Source organism: Primulina eburnea, chromosome 15 (genome assembly GCF_022965805.1).
Source record: "Primulina eburnea isolate SZY01 chromosome 15, ASM2296580v1, whole genome shotgun sequence".
Classification (NCBI taxonomy): Eukaryota; Viridiplantae; Streptophyta; class Magnoliopsida; order Lamiales; family Gesneriaceae; genus Primulina; species Primulina eburnea.
In genome coordinates, this window is record NC_133115.1 from 18,436,052 (window position 1) to 18,451,503 (window position 15,452).

A 15,452-nucleotide genomic window follows, 5' to 3' on the forward strand; every position below is an offset into this window, starting at 1 on the left:
CGCAATGCATACCCGAAGACCTAGAAATTCCGCATATGTTTAAGTTTTTTGAGGATTTTATGGATTATCGCTTTTATTTATAGACGGTTAAGATGCTATAATTTATTGAGTTGAATTTGAGACTTTTATTGCTTTATTTACTTATTCCACATAAAAGGTTTTGGATATTATGAAATTCATATATTAGATTATTTATGCTAGTTTATTTATGATAAATTAATTATGAATGGTATAGAAAAAAACTAGTGCAAATTACATGAATTTAGAAGTAGGATCGTTTAAATAAACTTAGTATATATTCACTATTGGCATAATGATGAGATGATAATAGACCATTTTTTTTTTTTACAAAATTGCACATAATTTATATCTGACTGTAAATTGTTGAAATGAATCCAGCCCAATACCTCTCTCTCTCAAAAAAAATAAATAAATAAATAAATGATGTACATGCCACTCATCCGATTAGATATACATGTGATCATTATGTCACTAACGAGAGACCTTGAAATTTATCGCTTACGTTTCAATAGAGCAGCTCACCTCTTTGGCTAATATGATTGGGAAGCCTTAACTCGCTGGAAGTTCAAATTGAAAGAGTATGGTGTTTATTGTGATCCTTACTAATTACAAGAGTTTTAATATGGGTGCTCTTACTTTGGTTTAAAACCTTTTTGGAATGTCTTATTATTATTAATTTTAGTCACTTTTACTTACATATTCGAATTCATTGCTAATAAAATAGCAACAGGGAGTTTACAAATTTTTGTTTTGACGTTCAAAATATTCATTGGACATCATATAATTTAAATCATTCATAGGACGTTTGGATTTGGTATATCTTTGCGTTTAAAAATGCTGGACACCAAACCAGTCTGATATTAGCAGAATTGATATTTCTTTTAAATCTTGACGAACAATCTACATGAATCAACAACCTATTTGAATATCCTGAATCAGGTCCATGATCAAATGTTTTGTCCTCTTGTGGATTGCATTAGAAATCAACACGAAATTTATGTCGAGATCAAATCGTCAGAATTTTGAAATTCTGGAAAGCGGCGACGACGGGTCATGGTGGAAGAAGGGTGACCGAAAAATTTTCCTTCAAAATTAGGAGTGGCCGATTTTTGTGACGGTGAGGAGAGAACAAGATTTTTGTAGACAAACTTGGGTGTAAAATTATGTTTTTCATATGAACCTTAATGAAATATTTATAAATTTTAATTCTCGATCTAATCACGACTCTTTTGAATCAAGATATTGTATTCCATTGTTAAAAATTCTCATGCATGTATTTCCCAATCTTGAAAATATCATGCATTATTAAAATATTATCAACTATTGATAATACAATATGTATATACACACACATATAACCATATACACCCATGTATATACATTTATATATAGATTAATTATGCATTAAATTAAATAATTTTTATTTAATTACTCAATAAATTATTAATTAATTAATCTATTATAGATTCTTCTATAATGTTTTATTATGAGAATTTTGTATTTAGTGGTTACTACTACTAATTTGTTCTAAATTTACTAAATAAAAATAATTGTGAACTCTTCATAACTCCGATTGATAATCAGGTAACAGAGATTTATCAAATGTACATATCTTGTTACATAATAAAAAATAAATTTCGTAGGACAAAATTTTCACTGATCCATTTTTTATGGCTTCCAGTTTTGTGAACTCATTCATTAAAACATTAAGTTCCACTCCCCTCACTTAATTAGTAGTTAAACTAACTTCCACAACTTCTATTATATGAAATCAACTTATACAATCTTTTATAAGCATTCTGATCTCCATAAAACTACAATCGCTAAATTCAACTTCTTGAATTTGACTATCTCGATGAGAACACATAATCTAATACTTGTGTGACTTTCAATGGTAAAGAGATAAAGCTAGTCGTGGGTTCACAATTTCATGTGATTCAAAATAATATTTATTCTTATTCGAGCTTATCTTAATTAGCCTCCTTCTTTTCAACAACCCCTTGATCAAGAACGTCAATACTTAAGTCTTATTTACTCATTGGATCATGGTAAAAACATGTAGTAGCATCGCCACATGATTTACTAGTATAACTTATAAAATTTCCAAGAACCTTAAGTTATGGTTAGCGTACAATATGGTTCATTCAACTCATATACCATGATCGAATATGTGACCATTGGTATATCTAGAGTTGCAAACGAATTCGATAACGATGTGATGTGTTTTTGTGTAATAACAGTGACATGATATGTGCAATTGATAAACTCCTTTCTAAAATGATGTCTTACTATGACTAGAGATTCCTTGCACTATTAACTCATCAGATCACATATGATATCTTCACTCGTTGGTGAGCGGTGAATCTCTAACTACAATGCACTGACATACATATTTCGAAACTACACCCAACCTCACCACCTGATGAACCTCAATGGAGTTAGTTAACAGATCAAAGTGCATGCTACTACGTAGAGCATCCATGTTGTTCAAAGTCAAATGACTAATGGTGTACAACTATAATTGCGGACTTTTCCACTCGATAAGTGATAACCACTTGGAAAGTCTGATAGATGGTTGTTTAGTGCATCATCAACTGATTACTCATTTATCTATATGAATGAACATCTATTTACCTTTACCAATGAAACATAGAGTTTACATAACTGATTCTAGTATCAAACTCGAGCGATCTTAATATTTATTTTAGGCGGCTGAATCAACTAGGAATCAGTTTAGAATACACAACACGCTTCTTATGAACCTATTTATAATATACAACACGCTTCCTAATAAGTTTCATACTCTTACGTTGAGAGGCAGACCTCATGATAAATATTGTATATTCAAAGACTTTATCTATGCAGCTTGCATAATGTAAATATCATAATTTGATAAAATCGAAAAAAATTATTAAATTAATATTTTTTTTACATAACAGCCAATAAAGTTCAAACCACAAGTTAGCTCGCAGTGTACCTACTCTAACAATCTCCCACTTGCCCTCAAAACCAACTACCTATTGGTTCACGATGCTTCTCAAAAAATGGTCCTGACAGGGTTTCGTCAGTGGATTAGTTATTTTATCTGTAGAGGACGACTCTCTCTACTGATATGTCTCATCTTCGCACAATCTCCCAGATTATGTGGAACGATTGTTGATGAGACCTCGGTTTCTTTGATTACACAATGACATCTGTGTTGTCGTAGTAGATCGAGACTGGATCAACTCCTTGAGAAATGACGTCCAACTCTTGAATAAAATTTTTCATCCAAACAACCTCCTTTGCTGCAGCTGATGCAACTATATATTTAGACTCGGTGGTTGAATCCGCCGAAGGGACATCACCACTATTGTTCTTGAATACAAATCTAGAGGTTGATTTCGAATTATGCACATCTGATTGGAAGCCAGGATCAGTATAATCTTTCAATTTTAATTCTCCACTCTCGTAAACCATCAACAAATTCTTTCTTCTTCTTAAGTACTTAAAAATATCATCACGACCTTCCAATGAAATTTTAAATACTTAAAAATATCACTTTTAATTCTCCATTCTAGTAAACCATTAACAAATTCTTACTTCTTCTTAAGTATTTAAAACATGAACATAAAAATAATAAAATTTTCAGTTAAACACGTAAAGAAACATAACACAGCCCATCTGAGATCAGTCCAAAATCGAATTAATATTTTGAAAGACAAAAACATGCTCACATTACACAAAATGTCACATTGAAAAACGGTTTTAACAAATTCAAGCAAAATAGGTAGTTTGCAAGAAAGCTGATGCTCAGATAATAAAGTAGATTAAAGGGAAATCACTGAAAAACATTTACTGCATATGTAACCTTTATATTCAGAACTATGCTCAAATCTAGTCGTGGAACACCGCCTCCCTCGATAAGCAGTTTCCATTCCAGAAACCTGTTAAAAAATTTCATAGCATCATCACTCCAGTATAAGAACTAACAAATAGCTATGATATATTGTGAAAATTTTTGAGCCTTGACATAGTTTTAGTTCCTAAAACTATTTTAGTCACCATAGTGCTACTACATGTGCCAGTTTTCATTGATTCAGAAAGCACAGAATGTAGCAGTCCTCAGCTAGGCCGGGTGGGATTCTCTATCGTATGCTAATATTTCATGGCAAGCAGTTGCATAAGCCCAGCCCTCAAAAATTTCTCCCACTCATATTTTGCCATTTCTATGATCATATATAGGAGTGACATATACAACGTGATTCTCCAGCCTCTCTCCGTGGCCAAGAAAATGGAACAAAAGAGGAAAAGAAAATCTTTTCATCGCAAAATCGTTTGAATACAATAAAGAACAATTTCTCGAATTCATCTATTCTATGCAAGCTTTAAAATGAAAAAATAAAGGGAAGAAAAATTCTGTGGTGAAGCCGTTGGTATGAAAAACCCAAGTTTAGATGTGCTCTACTAGTTAAAGTTTGACTAGAAATCCATAAATAGAGAGCTGAGAGAAACGAAACAAACCAAGTTTATGAAGTGGAACACTCTGCTTGCAGTTCGGCACTCAACATATGGTGGAGAAGGTTATCAACTCTCTGATTCCTTGACTTTATGCTGCTCAGCATCAAATTGAGGAAAACATTGATTCAGATCAAGATGCATCATGCAAATTGGTTATAAATTTTAGAACCATGATGTCTATGGACATACCCGATGTTCCGCCTCCGGAGGTTTCCTTTGTCATCCTGGATTGTCAGATAAACAGTTGTTTAATCACAAGTAGGCAGGGTAGAGAGATTACTTCAAATTTTTAAGGGTGCAGAGAAATAAATCTTTGCGTGGAAGTCAAATGAAACTAAAAACTTTGAAAAAAGCTATATTGGTTTAATTTATGATGTTTCTGACAAAAATAGTATCCATAGTTGACGGTTTCAGTCGATTGGATACCTCCGGTCATTCTCTACCAACTTCTTCCCGGAAAAACTCCTAAATCGGTAAATCCAGGAGTTCCTTGCTTCCCCAGAGTTCTTCCTTGTATGATATAAGTTTCGTTCCGTTTTCCAAGTGGGATAGTTTTCTAATACATTACAACATCCCTCTAGTTTAGGTCTAGTTTCTGGTTCAGTCCTGAATTAAGTTGTGTGCTAATTTAGTCCCTCAAGTATGTTAACTTGTCTCGATCACGTCACCGACGTTAACTTCCCCATCAATGCTTAATGGATCAAACACGTGACAATCACATATTTTCAGTTGGCCCAAATTAAAACGACGAGATGATGAATATCCCTCCTTACGGTTCAGTCTCTCAATTTTCTCGTGTGCTAATTCAGTCCTTCAACTATGTTCAATCCGTTAAATATTAATGAGGGAAGTAACGTAAAGGTATAAAAGTTTTATATGTGATGATTTTTAGTCTAGTAAGAATGCTGAAATCCTCTTGGAGGATCTCCATATACACCAGCAATACTTGTTTGTCATGAAGCTACACAAAATCCGGTATGTTGGCATATTTTTGCACAGCTTTCAAAAAACAAAGTATGCCAGCTGAGTAAAGTCACGGCGTATTTGTCTCAAACCCATAAGGGGGGAGTCATAAACCAACTATCAAAGTTCAACGTTTATATTATTGCTTTTTGGAAGAGATTAATCGATATGTTTACAACATTTTGCAAGAATATCGTCATGCTACTAATTTTTAACTCATCAGCATGATATCATAATTTCAATTTTAAGGAGTACTGGAAAACAAAAATGGTAGCTCAACCAAAAAAAGAGCAAGATAAGCATTTGGAATACGGATACTCTGAACCATGAGAAGAAATTTTTTTCTGAGTCAGTTACTAACCTGGGCTTCCCCATCTTCAGATTTCTCAGAAGATTCAAGGTCCATTTCAGCAAAGAAAGCCTCCAACACAAAAGCCACCACCTGCAATCATTAAAGATAATTCAATGAGCATCAAGATAAGTGGAGTTATGGTCCAGTGGATGGACCAAGGATATTCATTTAACATCGAGCATTCTCGGGTAAAATAAGAAGGTGAACTACATAAGTTTGTGAAATATTGTTGACAACTCACCAAATTCAAAAGTAGTAAAACAGTAATTAGATAGAAGCTGACGAAGTAGACTAAAGTCCAAACAGTCCCAGTCAAATCCTTGTAGCTCTGTAATTTCAACAATTAGTGAACCACATAGCCAAGTTTCTATCCATGAGGCCATGAGAAAATATTATGCCAACTGAAGCGGTGCCATAAAAAGCAGGAAATAAGTTGTCACAATATGTACTGCACCTTTATGTATAAGCGCATCAACAAAAAATAATCGCCTCCTCACAGTATCATCTAATTAAATTCTCAAATATCAGATTTTTTCCTGTACCTCCCAACAGGCAAGGTAATAATACAAATCTGAATATATGCACAAGATCCCAATATCTTAATAACATCTTCTTAACAAAAGCCATCTCATTCCATATACAGGTAAATTAGCCAAACAATTAACATTCTCAATACGAAGCACGGTGATAAGAACATATAATACTGGGAAAGCAAAATCTATCGGTAAAACATCATGTGGAATCAAGTGTATTGCAAGTTTGATATTCTCCAAGCACTCAACTTCGACTAAACATGGAATGATAATTCAATTGCAAAAATTAATGTTGCACACAGCATCCTATCATGAGAAAGGAAAATGATACGATGATTATTTTATTCAAAATAAACTGTCCAGAAAATAGTTAACCCACTAAATCAACAATCAAACCTGATTTTACTAAATTGCAAAATATAGGGAAGAAATAAAGTTTCACATTATTAAAATGCATCAATCAAGTATGTAACAGAAATCTTAAAAAAGCAGTTTTTATTAATATTACCTGCATCCACACCTGCCAGTTTCCCATCACGACTAAATTAAAAAGTGTTACCATCCCGTTGGGGTAGTCATTGAAATTGAAGAGTAAGTAGCTTAATAAGTCAAGGAAATACAGTCATCATCTGATTAATCGAAAAACAAACCCTCCACTAAAATGTCTTTAAAGGGGAAAACAACAAAAGAATTATTGACATGTTCCAGCCATGAGTCATAGCATATGTACAGCTAGAACTAGGCAAAGATATGTCATATTTAAAAGATCTTCACGAACAACAAAGGATACTCATCATCTTGAAGATCAGTGCCATCTAGATCTGGATTTCCAACATTCACAATCCCGCCAAAAATCTGCTTAGTAAAAACAAAATAATTATAAATTTCAAGAAAAATAAGAGTGAGAATGTTTTTGATTGTCCTACAATATTTTTCACCTTCAAATCTATGAGTGTTGTGGGATATGTTTCTTTTGAGATAATGTTTAAATTAATATTAATATTTGGAAATCGATGCAATAGGTAAAGAGTGATTAGTGTGCTACTGTGTTATGATTTGTGAAAACATAAAGAGAAAAATAGATTGACTGAGTAATTATTTTGTTTTGAAAAATGATTCGGTACATGATACATGGTTTAAAAAATTCAGAATAAGATTTCAAAAGATTTGAAAAAAGTAAAAATAAATTAGTTCAAAAGGATTAGATATAATAATTACAAATGAAGTTGAGTAAAAATTCAATTTAGATGAAACTTATTGACTCAAAAATGGAACAATTAGACCCTAGGTTTCTAAAGGATTCAGATGAGTCTATGCTCTGTTAAGCGTGTACAAAAACATAGACAATGTTTGGTTGAATTTTAAACTTAATTCAGTTATGAAAATAATTTTGCGATGGCATTTAAATATAAATTTAAAAGTTGATGTATTATATGAAAGAGATGTAGAGTGTGGGATTATAAGAACAAAGGTGAATAAACATAATGATAGGTAAAAATGTAGAGAATACAAGAATGATTGTGAAATTATTCTGTTTTAATAGTTGATTTAAAATGCAAAACAATATAAAAATTTTAAAAAGAAAATAATTCAAGTTCATGGAATTTATTGGTCCAAACAAAGTACCAAACATCCCCATAGGTTTTGCGATCAACAATGTCCTATGTTGCATAGATACGGGTACGGGTATGGTATCGAATATGATACGGATACGGCGATATGACAAATTTTGAAAATATAAGACACGATACGGCTATGATACAACAATTATTAAAAAATATATAAATATTATATATATATATATAAATTTAGTATTAAAAATAAAAAATTGCAGAGATATAAATTTTTATATAAATATATTGTAGAAATATATATGCATATTTATGTCAATATATAAAATGTACATCTTCATAGCAGTGATCTAAAAAAGAAAAAAAATCAAATTTTTTTGCTGAAACGTGTCCGAAAAATGTGTCCGCGGCGAGTCATCGCCGTGTCAGACTAGTCAACTTTAAAAAAGTTAACGTCATGGATTTTGCCGTATAAATCCCGTATCCGACACGCATACACATGTCGCATCCGTGTCCGTGTCGTATCCATCTCCGATACTTCATAATTTTTTTTAAGGTCTCCGTGCTACATAGACAATGTCTCTATGGTTCTTATTTTCCAATAACGAAACAAATTTTATCATTTACTTTTATTCCTTTTCCCTAAAACAATTTTTTTTCTCTTTTCAGATCTTCTAATATAATCATTACTATTTTCAACATTTTCAAAAATATTCTACTATCATAGTATATATTTTAACCCAAATATCACTACAAAATTTAAAATTAATTTTATACAACGATTTTTGACATGATTTGATAACCACGGTAATATTTTCATTTTCCTAAATAAATAAAACATAAATTTTATTTTCCCAAAACATTACCCTAGAAAACCTAAAATTTTAAACTAAACGTTGTCTATAATTCTTTGGGAGGTAAAGAAAATTTTTGTTTCAGAGTGCAGCAATTACAACTTATTTTCACTGAGTCATGAAAATTATATCAAGATGCTTCAAGCTAAGAGGGTAGAAAAGAGATGACAAAATCAAATATATATAAATGCAGAAAGAAATCAAACCTGCACACCAAGGGAGCAATAAATGCATAAGACACAAAATAAGGTTCCAAGATATGGCATCAGACTTGGTATCAATGTCAAAAACGTCGCAACAAAGGCCCGATATTGTGGAACATGCATCAATAGCCTTATCAATCTTAACATTCTTGCAAGAAGAAGATATCTAATCCTGTAGGGAAAAATCATTTCATTTAGAAATCTTGGAGAACCCAACTCATGTATATTTAAAGATTAAGTTTTTTCAAGAAACCACCTTGATGAAAAGCCTCTATTTCTCTCCATTTGAAAAAAAAAGTACAGGCGCTTTTTATTAATTGTTTTTGATGTTTAAAAACCTTACAAATGTTTCTTCCTGGGGGTAAATTTCTAATGCAAATCAGAACCATCATCATTCAAAATTGGTTCCTACCAGCAGTCTCTTGGTTGTGAACAAGAATAAAAATATAACGAATGATCATGAACTTTAGCGTACGAGTTAAATGGCTGGACGTGCTCAGATTAGTGTTTTCCATAACTTAGTAAGGCCTCGTAAATTTCGTTCCAAATTTTCATCTTTCTAGAATTCCACATGAGACCGTACCCATTTCCTTCTTACAGGAATAAACATGAATATCTGAAGGATCCTCTCTGATCCATATTTCACTGAGGGCTGACCACCGGACCTTAATTAAAAGTTATGAACTAAGGAAATGTGGATGATGTGATGTAATTTAATTTAGGCATTAGGATTGAAGTACAACAGAAGATTGCAGAAACCAAGAAGAAAACTATGTCTAGCAAGATTAATGACGAGAGCACACAACTGTACTTATTCCACATATTGTTTAATATTTATAAGATAATGAGTTAATATTTAGAAGTTTATTTATTGTCATCGTAATATAACCAAAGCAAGGAAAATGGAAACTATCATAAATTATTTCCGCATTTTAGGAAATTCTTCAAGGAATACATGATGTACAAATGCTGATACAATATAAATATTTTTTGATTTGCCTGGTCAATAATAAAATCCAGTCTTGTTCCTTTTTAATTATCTCAACCAAATAAATATATGAAAAAAAAATTTGACAAAAATAAAACAAATCTTCAGGAATTTAAATAAAATATTCTCACCATTCACCATTTGAGAGGAATGTAAGGCCACGGGGAGATATAAAAGTTGTCGTTTCTCCAATAACTGCAATGAACAAGACAAGATATTCATTCAATAAATAATGTTGCCAATACAAGAAACACTATAAAATTTTGTTATATTTCTTTCTTTAAAATTTATCCAGTAAGTATTGACAGCCATCCAGTAGCTTGAATTGAATTTGTATTTTAAATGTCTTAAACCTTTTGATCTCAAAGGAACACAAAAAGTTTCTGTTTATTAACTTTTAATTATAAGTAAAAGTAAAAGTAAATTATATGTTCATAAACTTATTTTCAATCACGCACAAGATAAAACTATATACATGCAACATGTTTGACATTCCATGGTACACTGACCAAAGTGACATCTACATTAAGGTCAAAAATTTATTTGACCACATCCTCCTATCAATTATAATTTATATTCCTCGTTCTCTTTTAGCATTAAAACTGATACATCAGTGACTCGCTACCTGTTAGACAGATGAATGCTACCTTAAGCTTGGCACTGTAACTGCTTATACAATAACTCGAAACATAAACATGCACATATCCACAATTTCATCTGTTTATTTTTTCTTTATTTCCTTCACCTACGAAGTTATTTACCACGCAAACTAGATGCTTTAAATGTTTCAATCACACCAACACCAATGAACTCTTCCTCAAAAAAAAAAAAAAAATTCCCATAGAATAAAATTTAAAACTCAAGCTAAATTCTATGAATTGGTATAAGTTTCTATGTTTGATGAGCTGATCCCTTGGTACTCTACCATCAATAAGCAGCTCTAAGATAATTATTATTCGAATTCTAAATGTGACTGAAGCAACAATTAGGTGAATCTGTTACTATTATGTCTAGGTACTTACCAATTACCCAGGTGATCACAAAGTCAAAGCGATTTTGCCCATCCCTCCAATAATTCATAAACCCATACGAATAGACTTTCAGAGCCATCTCAAGGACATAGAGCCATCCTGTGGAGGAAAATACAACTTGTCGATTAAAAAGTACAACAAATATTACAAAACTTCGTGATTTTGAAGATTCATTAGACATGTACGGAGATAATTCAGATAGCTATCTCATCATTCTTATGTCCAAGTGTCAAACTTGCGCTTCTCCACCATTTCAAAACCAACAATGGTTTGAGACTTTGATATTTTTGCAATAGTTACAAAGATCAGTTTGACACGCTTCAAAACAAAAATTGCACAACAATTTCATCTCCTTTGTATAGATATCTCATTCGTTATTTTCTTTAATGTGCAGAATGAGACAATATCTACATCAGCACCGGTATAGATTAGCAGCATTGTATTTTACTTGGTAATGAACTCTAAAATTTAAGACCATATCAGAATCTTTAAGCAAATAAACTTCATTTCTGTGCACAATGCCATTAAATTGTAATTCTCATTATTTTGGCGCCTCAACTCGAGTTATTGGTTGATGGAAAAGTAATTCTTCAAGATCTCGAATATCGTATTTTAAACAAATATGATGTATGGTCTCACAACTAAATAAACATATATGGGTAAAAGCGCTTAGAGACTAATTAATCAGACAGCAGAGAAAGAAAATGAATCAAAATGTAACTACTACAAGTTTACCAAATCACTTGGCACAACTATATTTACATAGTAAACGCCGTTCTTTCCCAACTAAAATAGAAAAGGTAGTCCAGTGATTACATTATGCAGTATGAGATTCATGGATTTCTTACCAAATACAAACTCCAACTTTTGCCAAAACCCTTGAGCAGAATTATTCTCTATGTCAAGCTGCAGATCAGTCCACAACAAAATTTCCTTGTGTTAAAAAATTGCTTTTGATGATGGAAATAGCGAGTTATTTGACAAGTTTTCTGAAAGAAATTTCCTAGTTTCTATGGCTTGTGATCGTTACAGAGAAACAAGTTTAATGAGCGGCATAGTACAGGCTTCAATTTTTTAATGAGATAATATTTCAATATTCCAATAGACAAAGGTCAATGAGAAGGCCCTGGACTAATATGCTTCTCATGCGCGTTGATAACAAAGAGCTCCACATCTAAATCTCAATATCCCAAGAATATTATTCAATCATGCATGTTGCTCAGCCACATGCAGGAAGATAATATTTATGCCTTGTTTAAATTATGTTGAAAGTCTGCAACTTCAAATATTTGATCAACACAATTTTTCCAATTCAATGCTACTACACCAGTAACTTAGTGGAATCTAATTCATCCAATAATGCATCACTCGTATAATTCATTGAACTGGAACAGAGTATATAGAATGCTGCTGGAAAAAGTTGGACTGCTCAAAGGCAGAGGGCGACGGAGAAGAGAATAGATCGAGCCAAACTATCGATGTAATTCTCTTAGTTTTCCAAATGACAGCAATGTGTTTGCACTTATAGGCTGTGCAGGTGGTATCTAATAGTAGCTACCTTTCAGTTAGCTACTCCTCTAAAGACAATGACATGATTGTATCATTCCTCACTCCCTGGAAATCTACCTTATCCTCAAAGGTAGAAAAATGTTGTATCCCTGCTCTCCCAAATATATCAATGTACAAAGTTCTTCCCTCTTTCCAGAAGATTTGATAACTTTAGAAAACAAACTTTAAAACAACTCCCTTAGCCGTCTTTGATTAATTTGGGGCCGTACATGGTTCACCAACTTCAAAAAGAACTTATATTATATTGAGTGATCTGAATGATTACAGAGATTTTTTAAAAGCAGAAAATAAAGAACATTGAAATATCACACAAATATTACATAATGCTATTCAATGTGTATCAGAACATATAAAATGGCACAAGGGGTCTTATATAAAAAAGAGACTATATCAAGCAAAACAATTAAATCACTACACTAAGGTACAATTTTAAAATTGTTTAAATAAACAATCATACCGTTGTCTCAATAACGACAGCAACAAAATTCATGATGAGAACGAATGCTATTACGTAACCAAACATGGCGCTTCGCACAAAGTTTTTCAGCATTTCAGATGCAGGTGAATGGTAGTACGTCGTGCAACTTTCAAAAATAGGTTCCTGAAAAGACAAATTAGAGGCAAGGCATATTCAGTAAATTCAGATGGACATACTTCATGGTTACACATAAGGGAAGTTGGCTCACTATATCTTCTTTTTGAAAACTGAGTCCTATCGCTTGAGAGAGATCATGAAATTCTTCTAACGTAATCTGCATGCGCACAAAAAGAAGTCACACGATAAATATCATTCCATAAAATTATGCACCTTTTGAAGCAATAGGTTCACATGATAAAAGAAACCTGCATACAGTTGAGCTTGTGACAAAGTATACAAGTCAAATTTGAATATGACAAGGTATTCAGAATGTGCCAAGACCCATATGATCTCAAACCAGGACAAAAATAAAAAAAAGGAAGGCAGTTGGGACACGGACATCAAATGGATATAATGCCACCCATTTAACCTGTATGTTGAACACATTACTCCAGGAGACTAAATTTCAAGGATATATAATACATGTAAGCTATAGCAGAAAAAATATCTGTAATTTCGATGCTTTGTTCTTTTAGTATTGTTTAGTAAATAAATTGGTTTAATTAGCAAGTTGGCCCTTCTTGACAACATGAATCGAGATATAATTTTTTTTTGGCAGAATTTTTGTATCCAAAGAGTATCTGATTGCATGAGGTGTTATTAAGACACCATAAAAACTTAAATTATTGGTCTATGGTGATAGAAACAAAGAATAATCAAGCAAATCAAATCAACTAGAAAACAAAATTAAATCCCGTAAAAAATTCCTTCCAAAGCCTAAGTTCCTTCGAACAAGAAATAAAATGATAATTTAGTGCTTAGTGGAAAAGTAAGAATGAGAAAAGACGTGGTAATAGCTAAAGTTTGAATTCTGCTCGGATCCTTTTAAAAGTCTACTTGTTCATTCTTAAAGCTTCTAGATCAAACAACCAGAATATTAAAAATTGTAATCAATTTTTCACCAAAAGCTGAAGTTCCAAAAATCTGGTACGAGTAAAAATGAAAGAAGATGGAATCAAAGGGAAGCAGGTACAGGAAGGGTTCTTTAAAGCAAATAATCTAATTAGGTAGCATTTGCTAATCTGCATAACAGTGCAGAATAGCTCAAAGTAATTAAATTACAAAGAACAATGCACACATGCTTCTACAATATAATTCAAATAAATCAGTCCAAAACAAAAGTTAAGAGCAAAATATTTATCGAAATGCTTTTGTAAATCACATGGTTTATTCAACTCAAATTAGCAAATTTTGAGAGCAAACAAGAACAACGTGGAAAAAATCACTGTATTTCAAAAGTAGATGATTTTTTTTACATCAGGGACGGAATAACTAGACTTACAGATCAAAATAATTGAACAGAAAAGTGTAAATAAAGTAAATCAATTACATCTGCCCACAAAAATGAAAGCAAGGGTATAGAATTCACCTTGACGTCACGACTGTCATCCAACTCATCAAATATCAATTCAAAATCATCCCGTGATATTTTTGGCAATGTCCTAAACACAATGGAGACATTACATGTTTAACCATTGACATGAAAAAATGCTGCAAAAGAAAACTGTATGTAAAGAAGAAATACTTGAATCATGACATTATCATATCTTCACATCAAAACAATGGTTTGAAGCTGAAAAATATAAATCAGTATCTTATTAAATATCATAGAAGCTATCTCATTAATGTGCAAGTCACCTGTTTTTTGTACAGATCCTTACGTTGAATCATATGAAACGAAATATCCATGTTGCAAAACATCACTTTGCAGAATGGTAATTGTCTCTTGTACGTAATGTTTCATTACACTACCAAAAGCTTATCTTTATAGTTGGTTTCAACAGAATAGCAATCTTCAACTATCCAACACTAAAATAATTTTGGGCGAGTAGAATTGTGTTCAAAGTTTATCAATATTTAGCAATCTACAATAGTCTCATTTGTTATCACATCGTTAATGTTACGTCCTTGTGGGCTAAGTTCCTATCTCAAGAATCAATTCTAACAGTTTGACAAGTTCAAAGGCAAACCCGAAGTTCATAATCCCCATTATTGATGCATATTTATTCAATTGCAAGGGTGACAAATCATGCCCTTCAGAAATTTTGACGTCAGAATTATATAATTCATTTTTTAAAATTTTAATATTGATGATTCCACAATTTATTGGTAAGTATTTCGAATAGACAGCTCCTGCATTATAATGACCAAAATTCAGATTGAAGAATAGTTTCTTCATCTAGAGACTTCCATTACTTAGGAAAAGAAATTTCAGATTTCACAAAATTTA

General features: G+C 32.1%; 1 protein-coding gene across 1 annotated transcript in view; it reads right to left on the reverse strand.

Moving 5' to 3' along the window:
• Window positions 1-3,685: 3,685 nt before the first annotated feature.
• Window positions 3,686-15,452, reverse strand: part of LOC140815733 (two pore calcium channel protein 1A) — a 48,131-nt gene continuing 36,364 nt past the window's right edge. Inside the window, exons 11-24 of the mRNA XM_073174791.1 lie at window positions 14,592-14,664; window positions 13,272-13,337; window positions 13,043-13,186; window positions 11,865-11,922; window positions 11,008-11,115; window positions 10,117-10,180; window positions 9,001-9,169; window positions 7,160-7,224; window positions 6,878-6,968; window positions 6,078-6,164; window positions 5,846-5,926; window positions 4,711-4,745; window positions 4,525-4,614; window positions 3,686-3,947 (exon numbers count right to left, since the gene is read on the reverse strand). Coding sequence (XP_073030892.1) covers window positions 4,530-4,614; window positions 4,711-4,745; window positions 5,846-5,926; window positions 6,078-6,164; window positions 6,878-6,968; window positions 7,160-7,224; window positions 9,001-9,169; window positions 10,117-10,180; window positions 11,008-11,115; window positions 11,865-11,922; window positions 13,043-13,186; window positions 13,272-13,337; window positions 14,592-14,664 — 1,126 coding nt within the window. The 3' untranslated portion in view covers window positions 3,686-3,947; window positions 4,525-4,529. The remainder of the gene's footprint in view (window positions 3,948-4,524; window positions 4,615-4,710; window positions 4,746-5,845; window positions 5,927-6,077; window positions 6,165-6,877; window positions 6,969-7,159; window positions 7,225-9,000; window positions 9,170-10,116; window positions 10,181-11,007; window positions 11,116-11,864; window positions 11,923-13,042; window positions 13,187-13,271; window positions 13,338-14,591; window positions 14,665-15,452) is intronic.